The sequence below is a fragment of the Pseudophryne corroboree genome, chromosome 4 (genome assembly GCF_028390025.1).
Source record: "Pseudophryne corroboree isolate aPseCor3 chromosome 4, aPseCor3.hap2, whole genome shotgun sequence".
Lineage (NCBI taxonomy): Eukaryota > Metazoa > Chordata > Amphibia > Anura > Myobatrachidae > Pseudophryne > Pseudophryne corroboree.
The window spans coordinates 553223725-553247291 of record NC_086447.1 but is presented as its reverse complement, the minus strand read 5'-3'; the positions used below and the strand labels follow the sequence as shown (position 1 = coordinate 553247291).

General features: G+C 43.6%; 1 protein-coding gene across 1 annotated transcript in view; it reads left to right on the top strand.

The window, feature by feature from the left end:
• HBS1L (HBS1 like translational GTPase) overlaps positions 1–23567 on the top strand; it is a 292045-nt gene that overhangs the window by 245654 nt on the left and 22824 nt on the right. The window contains exons 7-14 of the mRNA XM_063917372.1: positions 626–791; positions 9153–9270; positions 9870–10016; positions 10253–10327; positions 11127–11244; positions 11569–11637; positions 13304–13408; positions 18708–18798. Of these exons, the coding sequence (XP_063773442.1) occupies positions 626–791; positions 9153–9270; positions 9870–10016; positions 10253–10327; positions 11127–11244; positions 11569–11637; positions 13304–13408; positions 18708–18798 (889 nt within the window). The remainder of the gene's footprint in view (positions 1–625; positions 792–9152; positions 9271–9869; positions 10017–10252; positions 10328–11126; positions 11245–11568; positions 11638–13303; positions 13409–18707; positions 18799–23567) is intronic.

Below are 23567 nucleotides of genomic sequence, written 5' to 3'. Positions count from 1 at the left end.
TGGAAAGAAACCAGGAAAGATTTTGACACGCAAACTAAATCAGATTTTAATGTAATAGATGGCCATTTTCTGTACATTTTCCCATATTTGTTGGTAGCTTATATTAATATGTGTACCTTTTACGTTACGATTGTCTCATTTTGTTTGAAATTGGATTAAAGCCCCATGTACAGGGGATGATTTAGGGGTTAGACATAACTATTTGTCGCCCCCTATAATGTCACTGTCCCCTTTATGTCAGGGCCAATCCCGAAACTCGTACCTTGGTGTTTTACAGAACATCTCCAGAAGCACAAAATACATTTCTAGTGTTTATATAATACTGTATATTCTCTTTACACACTTCCCTGTGAAGCGCGCATGAAGCACATGCTGCCTTTTTTCAGCCTGCTAACATTTTCTGCCAAAATTTTATACTCCGCTATATTGTTCCCCAAGAATAACATAATAGCGTTCATAATTCTAATACTAATGTGCAATGAAAAAAATAAAAATGAAATATTATTTGTCCTTATGTGCCATTAGACCGGTGTTTTGCATTAAAGTACAAATTGATCAGTGAATGAAAAGCAGAAATCTACCAAATATTTGTTTACAATAAGTGCTTTTTTCTATCTCAATACAGGACATGTTGATGCAGGGAAAAGCACGCTTATGGGTCATCTCTTATACCTCTTGGGACACGTGAACAAAAGAACCATGCACAAATATGAGCAGGAGTCCAAGAAAGCAGGAAAAGCTTCTTTTGCTTATGCTTGGGTGCTGGATGAGACGGGAGAAGAAAGACAGAGGTATTCAGTCATCTACACTGTGTCTGAAAGATAGATATACACAATGTAGACAAAGTGATTGGACACTGAAGGCAAATAGATCAGGATTTTATTGACGTCAGTACTTTGTAGGTCCACCACGTGCACGGATTACTTTAGACACCCTTCTTGGCAAACTGTCCACAAGTTCCTGGACAACAACATACCTTATGTTTTGCCATTCCGCCTGAAGTATAGTGACCAAATGCGACACTGAAGGTCGAGTCAGCCTAGAACGCACCTGTCACTCCAATTCGTCCCAGAGGTTCTCAGTGGGGTTAAGATCTTGACTCTGAGCTGGCTAGTTCATCCGGGTTACCAAATTTTCTTTATACCAGTCCAGTGTCACCCTAAAAACATGACAGGTGGCATTGTTGTCCTGATAAAAACATTTGTCATTTCCATAGAACTGCCACAATGTAGGGAACACAGAGTTATCAAGAACATCTTTATATATCTGTGTTAATGTGACCATGCATACAACTAGTGGACCCATGCCAAACCAGTTGAAACAGCCCCACACCATAATGCCATCACCTCCTATACTGTAGGTACTGTACACTCTATCATTAGACATCCTCCTGGCAATCGCCAAACCCAAACACGTCCATCTGATCTGAAAGCTGTAAATTGTGATTCGTCACTACATAGCACTTGCTGCCATTGGTCTGCTGTCCAGTTTTTGCACCCTTTACACCAGGCATTCCCAACCACGGTCCTCAAGGCACACCAACAGTGCAGGTTTTAGTGATAACCAGGCTGCAGCACAGATGGTTAAATCAAAATAACTGAGCTACTAATTAAGTCACCTGTGCTGAAGCCTGGATATCTCTAAAACCTGCACTGTTAGTGTGCCTTGAGGACCGTGGTTGGGAATGCCTGCTTTACACCATCGTAAACGCTGGGCTGCATTCTTCTTTGTGACTAGAGGTCTATGATCAGCTGCTCGCCCATAATATCCAAGTGCACGGGCCTCTCTATGAAGTGTTCTTGCCGACACATTAGTGGATATTAGGAACTTGTGTGCAATGGTATGCATGGGATGTCTCCTGTTCCCATGCATACCATTCTCTGGTTAGCATTCTCCGGTCCCTAGGTTACAGTTTTGGGGTGAGGTGGTCTTCCACGCATTAAATGACAAGAGACAGTGGATTTAGGAACCTTCCTAACATCTGCAATGCTCCTCACACTCATACCTCCGACCGAGCAGCCTACGATGATCCCCTTTTCAAACTCTTAGTGCCTTCTGGAAAGCCATTTTGTTATCAAATTATCTGATCATTTCCCTTCTACCCGTTTTATATCTTCACGACCACGTATCTGCTGCAAGAGCACACTATCTCGGTTGTGCGGGGGTGTCCAGTCACTTTTGTCCACATAATGTAGAAATATATATATATATATATATATATATAGTGTAGAAGCAGGAACCTTCTGAGTGCCGAACCCAACCGATACCTATATATATATATATATATATATATATATATATATATATCTCTCCAGCAAATTGAATCAGAGGGCGCTCTCAATCACTTAAACTGGTTACCAACTAAAAATTGACCAAATGATTATGGCTTTACACAATTTATTAAAAGCAAAGTATTGCCCAATCTAGACAGAGGTAACCCTTTTTCACAATTACAGATCACAATATATGTCAAATGTACAATAGTGTAGGGTTTCTTTTCTCTCTGTCTTCAACCCTGACGCGTTTCGTCCTTCGTGGACTTCTTCAGAGGGATGGTCAACACAGCAAATGGTCAGTCCATGAAGCAACCATATATGAATTCAATGGGTTGAAACACTCTAATGCTCAATAGTGTTGAACACTTTAGACTAAATTAGCAATGTTGCACTTGGGAGAGCACATAGGAACTACTGCTGTATCTGTGGCCTATTTCTCTCACACATCATTATTTTGAGGCTCACCCAAAGTGGGATATTTACCCATACACCATTTGGACCAGCGTGTTTTTTGGAAAGAGGTCCATTGCTAATTTAGTCTGAAGTGTTCAACACTATTGAGCATTAGAGTGTTTCAACCCATTGAATTCATATATGGTCGCTTCATGGACTGACCATTTGCTGTGTTGACCATCCCTCTGAAGAAGTCCACGAAGGACGAAACGCGTCAGGGTTGAAGACAGAGAGAAAAGAAACCCTACACTATTGTACATTTGACATATATTGTGATCTGTAATTGTGAAAAAGGGTTACCTCTGTCTAGATTGGGCAATACTTTGCTTTTAATAAATTGTGTAAAGCCATAATCATTTGGTCAATTTTTAGTTGGTAACCAGTTTAAGTGATTGAGAGCGCCCTCTGATTCAATTTGCTGGAGGTGTTGTTTTGTATGGTCCTCACTAACAGGAGGATCGAATTAGAGGGCTGCCGCACCAGCGCAGTAATTAGGTATAATTGCGTTTTGATAGATATATATATATATATATATATATATATATATATATATATATATATAAATACACAGAGATGTGCGGCACTCCAGGCGACTGTCAATAATACAACTTAGAACAGTGAAATGTCAGCAACATTTCAATGCTTTATGCATTTTCCTCAGGCTTACCTATATAATCCGTTCTGTTAATATGCTGGGGGTTATGTGTTTTGATGTGTTATAGTGTTTTTGTAAGTATATGGTAGTGAGATGAAACTACATTCTTGCTAGGAATTATTCCTGTGAGTAATGCCTATTGGATTTACAAATCATTCTTTAAATGGGATCAGTATATGATCCCGGCAACCGGGATCCCTGCGGTCATTGTCCTGACGTCTGGATCCCAGTTATTAGAATGCTGGGGGAGAAGGGGTGAGAGCAACAAAGCCCCTTGCGGGCTCACTGCGTTCGCCATGCTGCGGGCTCGCCACAGGTTCTATTCTCTGTGGGTGTCATGGACACCTACAGAGGGGGAATCGCCTACCTTGCAGGTATTCCGGCAGTGGTATGGTGCCCCTGGCGGAATCTCTGCATCGGTAATGTGACAGCCGGGATCCCGACCATCGGTATGCTGACCGTATACCCTTTAGATGTAGCAGTTTGCTTCCTCATCATTGTAGTTTTTAAATGTATTGCTTTTACCGTTTCCACTAACAGTTTTTCTCTGACGTCCTAGTGGATGCTGGGAACTCCGAAAGGACCATGGGGAATAGCGGCTCCGCAGGAGACTGGGCACAACTAAAGAAAGCTTTTAGGTCACCTGGTGTGCACTGGCTCCTCCCACTATGACCCTCCTCCAAGCCTCAGTTAGATTTTGTGCCCGGCCGAGGTTGGATGCACACTAGGGGCTCTCCTGAGCTTCTAAAAAGAAAGTATATAATTAGGTTTTTTATTTTACAGTGAGACCTGCTGGCAACAGGCTCACTGCAGCGAGGGACTAAGGGGAGAAGAAGCGAACCTACCTGCTTGCAGCTAGCTTGGGCTTCTTAGGCTACTGGACACCATTAGCTCCAGAGGGATCGACCGCATGGAACTGGCCTTGGTGTTCGGTCCCGGAGCCGCGCCGCCGTCCCCCTTACAGAGCCAGAAGCAAGAAGAGGTCCGGAAAATCGGCGGCAGAAGACATCAGTCTTCACCAAGGTAGGGCACAGCTTTTGTGGGTCCTGTTAGAGCATTCCCTGTGTGTGTGCGGTGTGTCGGTACGGCTGTGTCGACATGTTTGATGAGGATAATGATGTGGAGGCGGAGCAGATGCCTATAGAAGGGATGTCACCCCCTGCGGGGCAGACACCTGAGTGGATGGACTTATGGAAGGAATTGCGTGCACGTGTCAACTTCTTACACAAAAAATTTGACGACATGCCAAATGCGGGACAGCCGGCTTCTCAGCTCGTGCCTGTCCAGGCGTCTCAAAGGCCATCGGGGGCTCTAAAACGCCCGCTACCTCAGATGGCAGACGCGGATGTCGACACGGATACTGACACCAGTGTCGACGACGATGAGTCTAGTCTAATGTCCACTAAGGCCATTCGTTGCATGATTGAAGCAATGAAAGAGGTGTTACAAATTTCTGATATAAACCCAGGTACCACTAAAAAGGGTATTATGTTTGGGGAGAAAAAACTACCCGTAGTTTTTCCCCCATCAGAAGAATTAAATGAAGTGTGTGAAGAAGCGTGGGCTTTCCCTGATAAAAGATTGGTAATCTCTAAGAAGTTACTAATGGCGTTCCCTTTCCCGCCAGAGGATAGGTCACGTTGGGAGACACCCCCTAGGGTGGATAAAACGCTCACACGTTTGTCAAAAAAGGTGGCACTACCGTCTCCGGATACGGCCACCCTCAAGGAACCTGCTGATGAAAGCAGGAGGCGATCCTGAAGTTTGTATATACACACTCAGGCATTATACTTAGACCAGCTATTGCGTCAGCATGGATGTGCAGTGCTGCCGCTGCGTGGTCAGATTCCCTGTCAGAAAATATTGACACCCTAGACAGGGACACTATTCTGCTAACCATAGAGCATATAAAAGACTCAGTCTTATACATGAGAGATGCACAAAGGGAGATCTGCCGGCTGGCATCTAAAATAAGTGCATTGTCCATTTCTGCTAGGAGAGGCTTATGGACTCGCCAGTGGACAGGGGATGCAGATTCAAAAAGGCACATGGAAGTTTTGCCTTATAAGGGTGAGGAGTTATTTGGGGATGGTCTCTCGGACCTAGTTTCCACAGCAACTGCTGGGAAGTCAGCATTTTTACCCCATGTTCCCTCACAGCCTAAAAAGGCGCCGTTTTATCAGGTACAGTCCTTTCGGACTCAGAAAAACAGGCGTGGAAAAGGCGGGTCCTTTCTGTCCAGAGGCAGAGGTAGGGGAAAAAGGCTGCAACAAACAGCAGGTTCCCAGGAGCAAAAGTCCTCCCCCGCTTCTTCCGAGTCCGCCGCATGACGGTGGGGCTCCTCAGGCGGAGCCAGGTACGGTGGGGGGCCGCCTCAAACATTTCAGCGATCAGTGGGCTCGCTCACAGGTGGATCCTGCAAATAGTATCTCAAGGGTACAAACTGGAATTCGAGGCGTCTCCACCCCACCGGTTCCTAAAATCTGCCTTGCCGATTACTCCTTCAGACAGGGAGGCTGTGCTAGCGGCAATTCACAAGCTGTATTCCCAGCAGGTGATAATCAAGGTGCCCCTACTTCAACAAGGACGGGGTTACTATTCCACACTGTTTGTGGTACCGAAACCGGACGATTCGGTGAGACCCATTTTAAATTTGAAATCCTTGAACACATACATAAAAAAATTCAAGTTCAAGATGGAATCGCTCAGGGCGGTTATTGCAAGCCTGGACGAGGGGGATTACATGGTATCCCTGGACATCAAGGATGCTTACCTGCATGTCCCCATTTACTATCCTCACCAGGAGTACCTCAGATTTGTGGTACAGGATTGCCATTACCAATTCCAGACGCTGCCGTTTGGACTCTCCACGGCACCGAGGGTGTTTACCAAGGTAATGGCGGAAATGATGATACTCCTTCGAAAAAAGGGAGTTTTAATTATCCCGTACTTGGACGATCTCCTAATAAAGGGGAGGTCCAAGGAGCAGTTGTTGGTGGGAGTAGCACTATCTCAGGAGGTGCTACACCAGCACGGTTGGATTCTGAATATTCCAAAATCACAGCTGGTTCCGACGACACGTCTACTGTTCCTGGGTATGATTCTGGATACAGTCCAGAAAAAAGTGTTTCTCCCGGAGGAGAAAGCCAAGGAGCTGTCATCTCTAGTCAGAGACCTCCTGAAACCAAAACGGGTATCGGTGCATCACTGCACGCGGGTCCTGGGAAAGATGGTGGCTTCTTACGAAGCAATTCCTTTCGGCAGGTTCCATGCCAGAATCTTTCAGTGGGACCTGTTGGACCAATGGTCCGGATCGCATCTTCAGATGCATCGCTTGATAACCCTGTCTCCAAGAACCAGGGTGTCTCTGCTGTGGTGGCTGCAGAGTGCTCATCTTCTAGAGGGCCGCAGATTCGGCATACAGGACTGGGTCCTGGTGACCACGGATGCCAGCCTTCGAGGCTGGGGGGCAGTCACACAGGGAAGAAACTTCCAAGGACTATGGTCGAGTCAGGAGACTTCCCTACACATAAATATTCTGGAACTAAGGGCCATTTACAATGCCCTAAGTCAGGCAAAATCCCTGCTTCTACACCAGCCGGTACTGATCCAGTCAGACAACATCATGGCAGTCGCCCATGTAAATCGACAGGGCGGCACAAGAAGCAGGATGGCAATGGCAGAAGCCACAAGGATTCTCCGATGGGCGGAAAATCACGTACTAGCACTGTCAGCAGTGTTCATTCCGGGAGTGGACAACTGGGAAGCAGACTTTCTCAGCAGGCACGACCTCCACCCGGGAGAGTGGGGACTTCATCCTGAAGTCTTCACGCTGATTGTAAATCGATGGGAGCGGCCACAGGTGGACATGATGGCATCCCGCCTAAACAAAAAACTAGAGAGATATTGCGCCAGGTCAAGGGACCCTCAGGCGATAGCTGTGGACGCTCTAGTGACACCGTGGGTGTACCAGTCAGTTTATGTGTTCCCTCCTCTGCCTCTCATACCAAGGGTACTGAGAATAATAAGAAAACGAGGAGTAAGAACAATACTCGTGGTTCCGGATTGGCCAAGACGAGCGTGGTACCCGGAACTTCAAGAGATGATCTCAGAGGACCCATGGCCTCTGCCGCTCAGACAGGACCTGCTGCAGCAGGGGCCCTGTCTGTTCCAAGACTTACCGCGGCTGCATTTGACGGCATGGCGGTTGAACGCCGGATCCTGAAGGAAAAGGGCATTCCGGAGGAAGTCATTCCTACGCTGATTAAAGCCAGGAAAGATGTAACTGCAAAGCATTATCACCGCATATGGCGGAAATATGTTGCTTGGTGTGAGGCCAAAAAGGCCCCAACAGAGGAATTTCAACTAGGTCGATTTCTGCATTTCCTACAAGCAGGAGTGACTATGGGCCTGAAATTAGGCTCCATTAAGGTACAGATCTCGGCTCTGTCGATTTTCTTCCAGAAAGAACTAGCTACACTACCTGAAGTTCAGACGTTTGTGAAAGGAGTGCTGCATATTCAGCCCCCGTTTGTGCCTCCAGTGGCACCTTGGGATCTCAACGTGGTGTTGAGTTTCTTAAAATCACATTTGTTTGAGCCACTTAAAACCGTGGATCTAAAATATCTCACGTGGAAAGTGGTCATGTTATTGGCCTTGGCTTCAGCCAGGCGTGTGTCAGAATTGGCAGCTTTGTCATGTAAAAGCCCTTATCTGATTTTCCATATGGATAGGGCGGAATTGAGGACTCGTCCCCAGTTTCTCCCTAAGGTGGTATCAGCTTTTCACTTGAACCAACCTATTGGGGTGCCTGCGGCTACTAGGGACTTGGAGGATTCCAAGTTACTGGACGTAGTCAGGGCCTTGAAAATTTATGTTTCCAGAACGGCTAGAGTCAGGAAAACTGACTCGCTATTTATCCTGTATGCACCCAACAAACTGGGTGCTCCTGCTTCTAAGCAGACTATTGCTCGCTGGATTTGTAGCACAATTCAGCTGGCGGATTCTGCGGCTGGACTGCCGCATCCTAAATCAGTAAAAGCCCATTCCACAAGGAAGGTGGGCTCATCTTGGGCGGCTGCCCGAGGGGTCTCGGCTTTACAACTTTGCCGAGCAGCTACTTGGTCAGGGGCAAACACGTTTGCAAAATTCTACAAATTTGATACCCTGGCTGAGGAGGACCTGGAGTTCTCTCATTCGGTGCTGCAGAGTCATCCGCACTCTCCCGCCCGTTTGGGAGCTTTGGTATAATCCCCATGGTCCTTTCGGAGTTCCCAGCATCCACTAGGACGTCAGAGAAAATAAGATTTTACTCACCGGTAAATCTATTTCTCGTAGTCCGTAGTGGATGCTGGGCGCCCATCCCAAGTGCGAATTGTCTGCAATACTTGTACATAGTTATTGTTAACTAAAGGGTTATTGTTGAGCCATCTGTTGAGAGGCTCAGTCGTTTTCATACTGTTAAACTGGGTATAGTATCACGAGTTATACGGTGTGATTGGTGTGGCTGGTATGAGTCTTACCCGGGATTCAAAATCCTTCCTTATTATGTCAGCTCGTCCGGGCACAGTGTCCTAACTGAGGCTTGGAGGAGGGTCATAGTGGGAGGAGCCAGTGCACACCAGGTGACCTAAAAGCTTTCTTTAGTTGTGCCCAGTCTCCTGCGGAGCCGCTATTCCCCATGGTCCTTTCGGAGTTCCCAGCATCCACTACGGACTACGAGAAATAGATTTACCGGTGAGTAAAATCTTATTTTTTTCTCTTTGTAGAGGAGTGACTATGGATGTAGGCATGACCAAATTTGAAACAAGAACGAAAGTGATCACTCTGATGGATGCCCCTGGGCACAAAGATTTCATCCCAAACATGATCACAGGAGCTGCACAAGTGCGTTCAGATAATCTATATCCATGTTGTATTTTTTGTTATTTTGTTTATAATGCATCACTGTGAAGATATTGACAATCATTTCACACAAAATGATAAGGAATCAACGCATTAAAAAATACAAGTGATACATTGAAATGACAGAAGTAAATAACACAATTCTTTAGAGAATTATGAGGAACTGTTTCTGTAACCGGAATCGCTGATGTAGAATTGACTGATTTGTGTAAACTACAATGGCAACGTGCAATTCTGTACATTACTATGGCCCACATTTATCATGCCTTGGAGAGTGATAAATCGCATGGTGATAAAGTATCAGCCAATCAGCTCCTAACGGTCACATTACAGGCTGTGTTTGGAAAGTGACAGTTATGAGCTTACTTATTGCACAGAATAGACATATTATAGTAGGTTTTGTCTTTTCTTCAGTGTAGGCTAATATCTGTTTACAATGCAATTCACACCATTTTGTTCCCAGATGTAAGCACGCTTCAGAACTGTTTAAGCCTTCTTTTGGGGTGAACTCGCTGTTCTATCTACACATTTTGTGTGCTCCACATTGCTTCTTTGTGTATACACTGTTTCCTGTCTTTTAGGCTGACGTGGCCATTTTGGTTGTAGATGCCAGTCGTGGGGAGTTTGAAGCGGGTTTTGAAGCTGGTGGACAGACACGTGAGCATGCACTCCTTGTCCGCTCTCTTGGGGTAACTCAGCTAGCAGTTGCAGTCAATAAAATGGATCAGGTAGCTATTTTTTTTTCCTTGTTTTGTACTTTCCCTTTGCATGTTCTTCCTGACCTCATTATTACCATCCTTCATTTACATCTCATGTTTGATGCTCCACAAACTGCTGACTTTGGTTCCATCCGATTATTTAATGCTAAGGAATTATTTTTTTAAAGCATGCGTTGGAGGTTTTCAAGATGCAGTAGTTGTATATAGAGCGCAGGGTCTTTTATGCTTTCTTGTATTACTTTCAGGTAAACTGGCAACAAGATAGGTTTGGCGAAGTAACTAGTAAGCTTGGACACTTCTTAAAACAAGCTGGTTTCAAGGTAACATGATTTCACTTTTTATTTTTTCTGTGTTTCTTTGCTGTTGTATAATAATAATAATTTATATTAAATACACACTCTGACTTGCATGAACAATAGAGTACCCTTCTTGTTTAGCTATAAAGGCCATAGTGTAAAATAGATTAGTGTCGAAATGTGAATTGCCCAAAAAATTGCAATTATTACAGTTACATTTTTTGGGCCATCCTTGTAGTCCTTATTTGGTATCAGGACAGTAAAGGATTAAAGGCTGCATTTAATGGACATCTTTAGTAAGTAATCCATGTGTAATATTCATTCTCCACCATCTCAATACTGATATAGACCAAGCACTTGGCTTGCATTAAGATATCGCCTGATGAGAATTATGGGTGGTGGAGTGCTGGGGTCTCTGATGAGGCTTAGTGTAAAAGATGGTTAGTAGAAAAAGCCTTGTATCAAAGCCTTTATGCTATATACCTAAACAGTATACCTGGAATAGTTTATGCTGAAGAAATGTGCTTCATTTCTGCTTCAAGTTGCCATTTTAGGAGTTGCAATCTTAGATAACCGAGAAATGATGAATAAAAGGCTGATTCATTACTGATAGCTGTGTATGTGATGCTTGCACTTTTTATAGATTGTATGCATAAAACAAGACAAAATGAAAGAAAACTAATTGAATAGGATTTTTTTTATTTAAAACAAACCATGTAAAGATGTGGCAAATATTGCAGCAAAATAGCTTTGACAGCAAACTGGAATTACACTGTTTTTCAATGTTCTAAGACTACAGTGGTGTTTATTTCACTCCATGTAGGACAGTGATGTATCTTACATTCCTACCAGCGGTCTCAGTGGTGAAAACCTGGCAAAAAGGAGTCAAATAAGTGACCTCACTAGTTGGTACAAAGGACCGTGCCTTATCGACCAAATTGGTACAGTAATACGTTCTGTTATTGGTGTTGGTACTTTCGGTGTATGTTTTCTGTCTTTGAAATACAAACATTGAACATATGAGACCCTACAAACCAGTGATGTTAGTGTTCCCAGTTGTTGCAAAAATATTCTATTTTATATTTGCACACTCCAACAACAGAGAAGATGCATTCAGTTTTCTTCCGTAAGAGATAATTGTAACACTTACAAGATCACTCTAGTGTCAACTTTCTAGTTGGGCTATTACATTGGATAGTTTACCTTGTATTTCCATCAGTAGATAAATAAAGTACATGTTTTTTTTTTGTTTTTTTTTTATGCAGATTCCTTTAAAGCCCCACAGCGTTCAGTAGACAAACCGTTTAGACTTTGTGCATCTGATGTTTTTAAAGGTGAGCATTTTTTCCTTGTTCATGTTACTAGCATAATGGAAACAACAGCTAAATCAGTTCTCGGAACTTTGCCTTGTCCTGGTCACCCAAAATGAGATAATAAATACATGAGACTTGTCTATGTAAAAATATTGCTTAGTGACGTCACGCCGCTTGCATACAGTTTTGGACGATAAGTCCAAATTGCGCTGCATGCACAGCCGACGGAGGGGGGCGAAAATGATGCATGGGCCCGTGCATCGTTTGTCGTCTGTAGCATATACACTTGGCGATATCACACACGATATCGCTCAGAAGGCTGACAATGAGTGATATTGTGTGTGATATCGCCTAGTGTGTACAAGCCTTAAAATTCTCAGGTTACCCAGGATGTCTGGTAAGATCATGCTGCCGGGGGAAACGGTCACTGGCTTCCGCATGTCTGAAACGCTCTGTGTCACCGCTCCCAAACCAGCAGCGTGTCAGTCATGTTGCGGCATCGTGGTACTGTGACCGATGTACGTAAATGTTTAAATAATTTATATATATATATATATATATATATATATATATATATATTTAGTCATTTAAACTGATCTACAATATTAAAAACACAATTTCTTTTTATGCTGCATGACTACTTAGTGCCTTAAAAGGGTTGTGTATGGGTTACTGGCAGTCAGGATCCCGGCCGCCACAATGCCGACAGTGGGGCGAGCGCATCGAAGCCCCTTGCGGGCTCGCTGCGCTTGCCACGCTGCAGGCTTACTACAGGTTCTATTCCCACTCTATGGGTGTCGTGGACACCCATGAGTGGAAATCGCCCCTGTGTGCTGGTTTTCCGGCTGTTGGGATTACGGCGTCGACATCCTGACCGCCGGGATTTTGACAGCCGGCAAATTGAACGTATCCCTATAAAGATATGGCTATTTGTCTGAATTGATCTGAGCAAAGACAGTGAGTGACTTACTGGATAAGGACACTGGATTAAATGGGTAAAATGGGATCGGTAAGGTATGGTCATTTCTTTATTACACATTCTGATGAAGTTTCAGATTTGGTTGGTTCAACCGTATCTTTGCAGTAGTTAGAAATACTTAGGCAGCATGGTTTGTGTAGAAGGACAAAATATTGTAAACAGGAGTTGAGACTGCAAAGGTCTTTTTATTTGTCTAAATTGTAATTGCTGGAAAGATTATTGGAGTAGCTGGTAAATTCTTTAGTTGTATAAATCAGTAGAATTAGGGAGAGCTTTATGAACTAGCAGGAGACTTTAGTTTACCAAACATGCGCTACGTTCCCTTTAGTTTGCCGAAACTGAGCCACTGATCTGCTGAGGTGGTACCAGTTACCTCATCTATGTAGATTTACCTGGAGAGTTAATATTGTTAAGATGTGGTGTTATGAGACTTGTGCATAAAAGCCTGATGGGGAACACAAGAAGCTGCAGTGTTGGTGTAGGGCAATATGCTTCATGCTGCCTGACAGAAATATACTGTCCCATGCATTAAGGTGCTAATCAAGAAGAGGGTGAGAACTTTTTGATTTAAATATTTGTTCTTGTTTTGTGTGAGTTTAATTTACAGTTTACAATAGAGAAATGAAAATCAGTTATATGCAATGTATATTTTTTAGTAGATGGTAACTGTTATGTGGTTTTGGTTTAACATTACTGTTATGTGTACAGATCAAGGCTCAGGATTTTGTGTGACTGGCAAAATAGAAGCTGGCTATGTGCAAACTGGAGACCGTTTACTAGCCATGCCCCCCAATGAAACATGCACAGTAAAAGGTAAGCCGATAGGCATTGCTGCAATCTGCTATCGAAGGATGTTCTTTCTTATTTTTATTGCTACATCTGTCTGTTTTGGACCTACAATACCTTCTGAAAGTCCTTTCTGTACATGAAACCATAGTGTACTGTCAAACTGATACTGACTGTTGAATCCAAAATCTTAAAACGAATTTCCTCACAGGTGACTGTGTGTAACTGTGCAGAAAAAGATTTGTCTGAGAGTGTAGACGGCTTCTCACACTCACTTTGGCCTCTTTCTCACGTCACCGGATGATTCCCACATTATTCTATTACTCATCTTTGTTTATACATTGTTGCTTTGCTAATATCCCTTTGCATCACCGTGTGAAAGCAGAACATTCAGACAAGTATGAGGGGTCGTGTTTTGGATTTTATGCCCTAATTATAAAACCACTGTTCTTACAAAAATCATTTTGAAAGCCTGATGTTTCTGGTAGTGTCATCATTTGACAGGGTGAGAAAACATAATGCAGGCTTTATTCGTTGCACACACACTAATATTAGCTTATGCTGTATATTTTTGAAACTCATTAGAATTTTTTGTTTGCCAGCTATAAAATAGTTGAAACATTGTCGACTTTGATATCAAGGGAAGAGGAGCAATTCAGGTGATGCAGTTCTGATGCAATCTGCTTGCTTAATGTTACAGTATATCCTGGATAATACTAGACAGAGGCAATGTGTGTATTCTCTGGACAAGTGGTTCTGAATAATTTTCCATCTAGGTATCCAATGGCAGCACTACTGTATAACAGTTGCAAAGCAATAGGCACGTGTCTAGGGGCGGGACTTGTATGGGGGTGGCACTTGGATGCTTGTGTTGGTAACATCAGCCCAAAAATTACCAGTAACAGCAAAATATTCCCCCAGTACTATATCATGTGCCATCTTGAATGGAGTGCAAATGGGTAGGACATGCACATACTGCCCTTGTGAGCTATCCCACTTAGTAAATCTGAATCTAAATTGGAAAAAAAAAGTAATTGTGGGATACCCAGTTTGCCCCGGGGGCTATCCTATAAGCTCCAAAAGGCCAGCACGAGCAGCGGGTTATCACTGAACCTGTGTGTTTTTGGTAGATAATGTATTTTTTTTACAGGCAATCTAATACGATAGCCTGTAAAAAAAATTAAATAATATTCTCTGCAGCGGGGTACACTGGGATTCCACAGGGAACGCATTGGGGTGTAGAGTTGGATTTTGATCCGAGGCACCAATAGGCTAAAACTTGGACTGTTCCCAGGATGCACTGTACAGCCTCCTCTATAACCCCGCCTCTGGGCACTGGAGCTCAGTTTGTAAGTTGCTGCCTGCAGAGCAGGTCACTTAACAGGTGGGGCTGCGCTAGGCAGCCCTGAAAAGAGCTTTTTAAGAAGTTCAGGCAATTGAGTATGAGCTGCCTCAGGATATTTCTGACACTGCCAGACAATATCTGTCTTTCATTACCTCAGCCTCCCACTATCTTCAGGAGGCAGCCTCTGAGGCATGTGTAATGGCAGCCAAGGCGTCTACTAGGTCTATACTGGCTTGCCGAATTCTGTAGTTGGGGTCCTGGAAGGTGCTCCATTTTAAGGGAGACATCCTTTTTGGGGAGGATCTGAATAAGATTGTGACTGACTTGGCAACTGCTAAGACTGCGTTTCTCCCAAGTACTAATCTTCTGCACCAAAGGCAAAGAGTACCACTTTTCGTTGCTTTCAGCCTCCAGGGAAAGCAAAGAGTCAGGCGTACCCGAGACAGGCTCGTACTTCCAAAACCACTAAGCCAAAAGCAAAACAATCCTGGGCCGCCAGTCAGCCTGCTTCCAAACAAGACAAGCTTGCTGCATAACGGGGTGGGCTGCCCCTGGGGCACCCCAGGGTGGGAGGCCAACTTCTGCAGCTCACCCAGGCCTGGTTAAAGACCACTTTGGATGCCTGCGTGTGGGAAGTTGTTTCTCACGGGTATGCAATCTCTTTCAAGAGATGTCCCACCTCGCATGTTCTACTCAACGGTTATCCCTTCGGATCCGTTGAAAGCGCAAGCTCTACACTTGGTTGTGCAATCCTTCCTGGACACAGGAGTGGTAGTACCGGTACCTCTGTCCCAGAGAGTCAGGGCATACTATTCGACCCTGTTTCTAGTTCCGAAGCCAAATGGGTCATTCCGGCCTATACTCAACCTCAAAGCATTGAACAAATTTGTAAGAGTGGGGTAAACTTATCTGGCGCTACTGTTGACCGGATTTCCTTTATCACTAATTCTGCTTTGTCAGTTCGCCGCCTCTGGTAATTTCATATATATCACAGACAATAAGGCTGATATTTGTCATTGGTTGTTATGTGTGAAGCTTTTATGTGATATTTTATTGTGACATTGCATTACGCCAAACTTTTATATATACAAACAGTGTTATATATTAAAAAAACTGTACATCACTATATCCAATTCCATTTTTGCTTTTGGGTGGATATGATATGAACAAACCACACAATCCGGAGAATTAGTGATAAAGGAAATCCGGTCAACAGTAGCGCCAGATAAGTTTACCCCATTTTTTCTGTATATATTGATTTGTGGTGGAGGTGACGGGAAATCCTCTGTTGTGGGTACGACTGTCGGGCTGCACACTGTTTTCTAGCGCACCTATTGTGACCACATTACCATTGTATTTATTAAATTTGTAAGAGTGTCCAAGTTCCGTCTGCACTCTATTGTATTGGCCATGGAACCAGAAGACTCTATGGTATCCCTGGACATACAGGATGCTTACCTGCATATACCTATTGCCGTATCGCATCAACAATATCTGCGGTTTGCTATTGGCAACCTCCATTATCAGTTCCAGGCTTTGCCATTTGGACTGGTCACGGCTCCTCGGATCTTCACCAAGGTCATGGCCGTGATGACAGCCCTTCTTTGCCATCAGGGAATCAGGTTCCTGCCGTATCTGGACGACTTGCTGATCCTGGCGAACTCCCAAAATGTTCTCCTCAGTCATCTGTAACTATTTCTAGAGGACTTCAAATAAATGTAAACACTACAGACTGGTATCAGTATGATTTATCAACGATCTGGATGCCGGGCGTCAGTATACCGACTATGGCATCCCGGCCGTCAGTTTTCTGGCAGCGAGGTGTGCGCAACAAGTCCTCATTGTGGGCTTGTCACGCTTGTGGCTCGCTGCTCTTGCCGCAGGTTCTGTTCCTACTCTATGGGTATTGTGGACACCCATGAGTGGGAATATCCCCTGTGAGCCAGGATTCCAGCTTTTGGTATTGTCAGCAGTCAAGATTCCAGCGTCTGTATCCTGACCGTCAGGGTCCCGACTGCCGGCAAATTAACTGCATACCATACAGACCATTTTCCAATGCTCCTTCCCACATAAGTTTGTCTGATGATGATTTATTATAGATGACGTTAATTGTAGTAATTACTGTTCTGTGTATACATTTCTTTGTAGACTTCAGGCTTCTAGGCTGAATCATGTGATTGTAGCACCCTCTATTGAAGGCTATGAATATAGCAGTCAACCAGGCATTCCATCTGTAAAGTAGACCTCTTATTTTTGAGACTTGTACTTTTTTAGTGAGCTATTAAAAAAGAAACCACCTGCCCACAAATCCGTGTAATTGCTGCTCTCCTGCCTTCCCAATCCTCCAGTGATAGTCACATGATGACTTATTACTTTCTCTCTACTTGTTCTCGCCCATGTCCTTCTACAGAGCTGAAACCACAAACCTATATCTATGGTCTCGGTGTGTGTCTTAGTTTGTCCGTTGCAGTCCCATATTTTTTTATTTTTTAATATGGAAAACCTAACACGCAGTTCCTTTTTTCCAATAATCCAGTCTGCTGATGCATACAAATTAGCAGGAAAGAGTTAGTGTTTATCATTTGTGATCTGTAGTACTAGGAATTATAGGCTTGGCTTTATTGGTTTGAAGAAGTTTGTCAAACGTTCAATTTTTATTTTTTTGTTTACAAATGAAAGGAGTCCTACTGTATCATCAATTTGCACTCATGACATGCAGTGTTCTCTGCCACAAGGGCTTATGCCACATTGTTGCACATTTGTAAATTCAGGCCCCTGTCTTCCTGACTCTCATCTTTTGTATCAGTAATTTATAGATGAGCACATTTTTTTACTAATACCAAACTGTCTGTTAATCCTCTCTGTCACCATAACCACAACCTTTTATTTAATTGGGATACTGTTTGTTTGCAGTGATTTCAAGTTCTAGTAGCCAGTACAAGGTATAATAATTTGTAATGTTTTATTTCACATGCCTTTGCTTGTTTTCTACCACAGTACAAAACATTTCTCTGCAATAACCACTGTTACCACCTGGAATTTGTGACTGCTACAACACTTACATTTATGTGACTTATAAATGCTATTTACGTTTTCTATCTTTCAGGTCTATTCATGAAGCAGTAATAAGAGTTAAGAAGTTGCCCATGGCAACCATTCAGCAGCTATAATTTTATAGAATGCACTTGATAAATGTTACTTCAAATCTGGTTGGTTGCCATGGGCAACTTCTCCACTAAATCACTTCTCCAGTCTCTTCACTGCTTCACGAATAGACCTTAGTATCTCCACACAATGCGGCAGAAGTTCAGGCATGCAATATATTTGTGTGTGTGCAATGCACGGAATCATTTCCATCATACATAGCAAGACCACAGCACGCCATCATGTTACAGGGGTGCTCAAGCAGCTTTCCAGCAGATGTGGAACTGCACATATTAGGATACCCTGCCCCCGTTTTGCTATTAGGGAAGGCTAAAACATTGGTAGGACTTGCAGGGAAGTGTAGTTCCACAACAGCTGGCGGGCCGCCTGTTGAGCACCCCGGGTCATTCTGAGTTTTACCTCTTTTGGACCTTTTGTGGGTGCAACTTTAAATTTGCATGGTGGAAAGAATATAAACATCATTCCAAAGTCCAGACTGTATGCACAAGAGCAAATGTAAGTAAGCATCTTACAACAGGCAGTCACTTGTGTCTGTACTTTCTGCGCTAACAAATGAATGCAGCGGCAGACCATATACAATGCTGCAGTGACTTTTTACCTTTTAGGGTCTTAAGGAGTATTTTACTCTTGGAAGTAGTTAAAAGCTGCATATATCTTTTGGTGACATTTACTGCCATAGTATTTCTTTTTGTTTTTGCAAATAAACACTTATCGCCATAACTGAAACACGGTGACTCATGGCACCGGTAGCACGTTTGGCCCAGAAAAGAGGCTGCGAACATTCAGCAATAAGGTTGTGATCTTACTCATTTCCAGGAATCACATTACATGATGAAGCAGTTGATTGGGCCGCTGCAGGTGATCACGCTAGTCTCACTCTGACCGGCATGGATATCATCAAAATCAAGTAAGTGTATCATTGGAGTCTGACTCAGCAGCAGTTTCAGGACATTATGAAAAGGGTGTTGTCTCTGGCAATCAAGTGGTTTTTCAGATTTGACTGTTGCTTGAAATTTGTCATTTATTAATGAAACTGGGTCTGAAAGCGTCCTTCAGTAAACAGGAAGACACAAAGTATTACTGTGCAGTTTGTAGCTGCTCATAGTGCGTGCTACCAGCTATAAGGCATCAGCTGTCACCACAGAGCACATTATGCAGAATTGTGCACCTGGCTGTGGGACTCCTCTCACACCTTTTCATTCACTTAGTGGGTTATACTTTTGCATAGCGGTTATGAGTGAATTGTACAGGGATTTTGGAAAAGCTTTGCGGCCAAGAAGTAGGTTTCTTTTATTTACCAGACATCATTGTGAGAAAGTGACATAGCATGATTTAATATGGGAATAAAAAAAGAAAACTTGGTTATTTTACAAAACACCATTATAACTTTGTGCATAATCTTATAGTTTAATTTCTCATTCCTGGCACTGCCATGGAAAGTATCCAAAGAGAAATGTGCTTTTAGTCTGACATACACAATTATTGGTTGGGGCGAGATGAAAAGATCAGAAACCTGCCCAAAAACCACAGGAAAAGCCTTAATGCAAAGTATTAATTTGCTCATTTCTATGGAATAATATCATTATTAGTACATTTTAATTATAAGGCGCCACATGTAGTCCCCAGCACGATACATACTGTATACTATTATTATTATCTTACAAAACAAAGGGGTCTATTTACTAAGCCTTGGATGGAGATAAAGTACCAGCCAATCAGCTCCTAACTGTCATATTTCAACCACAGTCTGTGGCCTGGCAGTTAGGAGCCTATTGGCTGGTACTTTATCTCCAGCGACTTTATCTCCATCCAAGGCTTAGTAGATGGACCCCAAAGTCTGTAATCATGACTTAAAGAATTGTAGGAGACCTGTGGGTAGCACTGTAGTTTAGTGGATTACAGTGCCAGAATTCTGGAGATTGAGCCCTGTGTGGAGTTAGTATGTTCTTCCTGTGTTTTGTTCTGACTTTCTCCTACATTCCAGTGACCCACAGGCAGCGTAATTAGCCTTTCCCCCAATTTGTAACCACAGTGTGTGCATACATATTTCATAGGGTATATGGATCATAATCTAAACAGGGACAAAGACTTATATAAATAATGAAATATTCTCTGTAATGCACTGCATCATATGTAGGTTTTATATAAATAAATAATAAATGACATGCAAATAGATTCTTAAAACTACATCTTGGCTCACAGTGCAGGCAGCTGCACATGTTAAGAGAAGTATAGCCAAACTTAAGTTTGTACCCTGCAGTGCACTACTTTTTTAACCCTATACTCTTGACACACCTCTTTGCCCAGCACCCAATCTGCCTATTTATGAGACGTAGGTCTAAAAGGATTGTCCTGGGAATGTTTTGCTATATGCAGCCAATGTAAGCCTGACACAGAAATGTTTTTCCTAATTTCTGAGGTTTAGCAACCCCTGTATTTTGGAAGCTACAGTGCAACTACAGTAAGACTAGTGGGCAGGTGTGTGTTTGGAGTTTGATGCAGATATGGTTTGTAGTGATGGAAACTGCATCTGGTACTTTAGCCCTTTTTTAGGGCTTCCTTTAGATCTTTGCACAAACTAGCACTTGATATTCCAGTGATGCTGTATTGCACATAGCTCTGTACATCCATACAGTAGAAAAGATTACTATGTCATATATTTTGTATTCTCTTTTGAAACACTGGTTTGATAGCATTGTATAGTAGTGATGCCATAAGTAAAACAAACTTCCCTGAAAATACTGTCTTGGCCATGGACTTGCTGCCCACAGTGTGCCTGGATTTCCTACTAACAGGTTCACCTGAGCCTTTGTTGTAATACATTGTCTGCGGATCCAACAACACTAGTTAAGTGAATCTCCCATTATTGTACATTTACAGCTATTGTACTTTGCCATCAAATAATGTTTGCTTTCTTTGTAATGCACTCTAAGATATGTTGATATTAACTCACTCTCGTGATGTTCTCTGATCCTCCGCTAATTTCTTGTCTCACTGTCTGTGCTGTTCTATGGGGTTCCAGTCAATATACCGGCTGTTGGGATCCCGGCGTTAATGAGACTGATGCCGAAATACCGACGTCTGGAATCCCCACACATGCTGGGTATTCCCACTCCACTGGTGGGTCCACGCCACCAACCCAGTGGGAATAGATCCTGTGATGAGCAAAGCGAGCCTCCGAGCCCACGAGGGGACTTGCTGATGGGATGCTGCTCTCAGTATATAGTGACAGCCGGCATCCTGTATGCCCGGGATATCGTATATAATCCGCCCTATGTTCCTCCATTATTTTCTAATAGTACATGCCTTTGACTATATGGAATAACAGCATTGGCCAAGCAAAAATAGATATTTGTGTAGCCTTTATTGAGTTAGTCTAGTCTAGACAGTGTGTTCATCTCTGAACACATAACACATACTAAGCTAAAGTTTGAAAACTAAAACGCAGTTGTGAATATTGGAAATTTGTGCTCCAGTCTCAAGTATTGCTCAATTAAATAGCATAGTTCATTTGCAGAGAAGGTTCAGAATGCACAAACATCCCCAGAAATTTGCATGCATGCATTTTCCTCGCGTTATAGCAGATTATTCATACAGCTCAGGTCAATAGGAAGGCATTACCATCCAGAGATGACTTGAAGTGTGATGTGCTGAATATGGAGGACATGCTTTCTCTTTCATCCACTAGGGGACACTGGAGCATTCCTTAGACATTAGGGGTGTGAAGCTTGCAACCGGAGGTGTGGCACAATCTAAAATTAGCATTGTCTGCACAGCCGGTTCCTCCCCCTTCACAGCCCTCCTCCCTCAGTTTGGAAAATTGTGCCTAGGAGGTGCAAGTACAAGAAGGGAGCTCCTGCTCCATGAAGATTTATTTATTATTATTTTTTTTCTTTTTTATACTGACCCAATCCCTCCTAACTAAAGGAAGGGTGCAGGTTTTTAAAAGAAAAGATGGTAAATGCCCGATCCCACCTCAATGAAAGGGGGTGCAGGCTTTACCAGATGAACAGACTGCGTCCCCCTAATAAAACGGGGACAAAGTTCAGGAGTGGAGACAATGATTCCGGCTAAAGGGGTCTGCATCTCTATACAGGCGCCAACTGTAAGTACAGATTGTTTTTAAAATGGCCCCGCAGGTAATAGCTATTAGAGCTCATTTGGTAGGGTTTCAGACTTCCGTATGGTGGGTCACTGGATTGAGACCCTAGTGAACTAATTTAAATTAACTTTTGGTAATTAGCTCCCCACTGGGCAGCGGTCACAGTGCTGGATCTTTCAGCGGCAAGGCAAAGGAGGCGCCGCTGTGGGACTGAGTGAGAACAGTCTCGTAGCGTCCATCACCAGGGCAGACAGTGGCACCGCTGCGGGACTCTGTGAAATGGTCCCGTAGCATCCATCACCAGGGCAGACAGTGGCGCCGCTGCGGGACTCAGTGAAACGGTCCCGTAGCGTCCATCACAAGGGCAGACAGTGGCGCCGCTGCGGGACTGAGTGAAACGGTCCCGTAGCGTGCGTCACCAGGAGGAGACAGAAGCGCCGCTACGGGACTTGGTGAGCGGTCCCGTAGCGTGCAGAGAGCCGCATAGAGGAGACAAGGACCCTGCGCCGCTATGGGTCTTAGGGAGAAGCGGTCCCGTAGAGTGCAGAGAGCCGCGTAGAGAGACAGGATCCAGCGCCGCTACGGGATTTGGTATGAACGGTCCCGTAGCGCGCACCATAGACGCTGCAGTTTTCAGAACGGCTGAAGAGATCATTCAGCCCGCGTGAACTGTATAAACCTAGATGACCTTGAGATAAAAGAAAAATGGAGGGCACTCAGTACATCGGCGCGCCTCCCCATATGTTTAAATCATATCCCTGGAACTAGTGGCCAGTACATAATGAAGTGTCAGAAAATTTAAATGTCGGCCATTTTAATTATCCGTATCTGGCGCCAGCTACAGGGAAGGGGTAAGCCCTCCCACTCGTATAGCTATCATGAGGGATGTTGCATGTGTAGCACTAGCTCCCTCTACTGGTGCCAACATATACTCAGAAATGTGAGATCTCCTGAACATGTAATTTTACCATACTATTTATATTTTCAACGGACTTCTATTATAAAGATCCTAACGAAAATACAAGGAAGCAAGCGGATACAAACCCTACCATCGCAGCTGAGTTACAGTTTGAGGTGTGGAGGTCGCATGTCGGCTGATGTTTCACTTTATTTATTTTTTATTTATTTATATAAATATATTTTTGTCCTGTTCTAGTTTCTATATAAATAAGGGAACAGTAATTCCAGCCGGATCCGATAACTTTGCTTCAGTCATCTCTCACAGCCTTTCTCTTCCTAGTTAAAGGGTGAAAGCGCCACAAAATATCCTGGTAGGGGGTTTCCATGACAGGTTTCCTGCAAAGACCTCCAACGGGACAGAGACCGGTTATGTTTGTACATAATGTATCAAGTAGAGCACACGGGTTCGAGCCCGAGGAAGGCAGTCCTGGGGTGTGCGATTCCTGCTTAGACAGGGACGCTCCACCCGGGAGCAGTGCTCCGGCTAGGACAAGGATTACCTTGCAGATAGAATCTCCAATGGGATACCGAAATCCTGCACGCAACAATCAGTGCTGCGGGATTCTCAAAGACGATGGATGAATTTCTCATCAGGTTAACGCCTCTCGCACAAG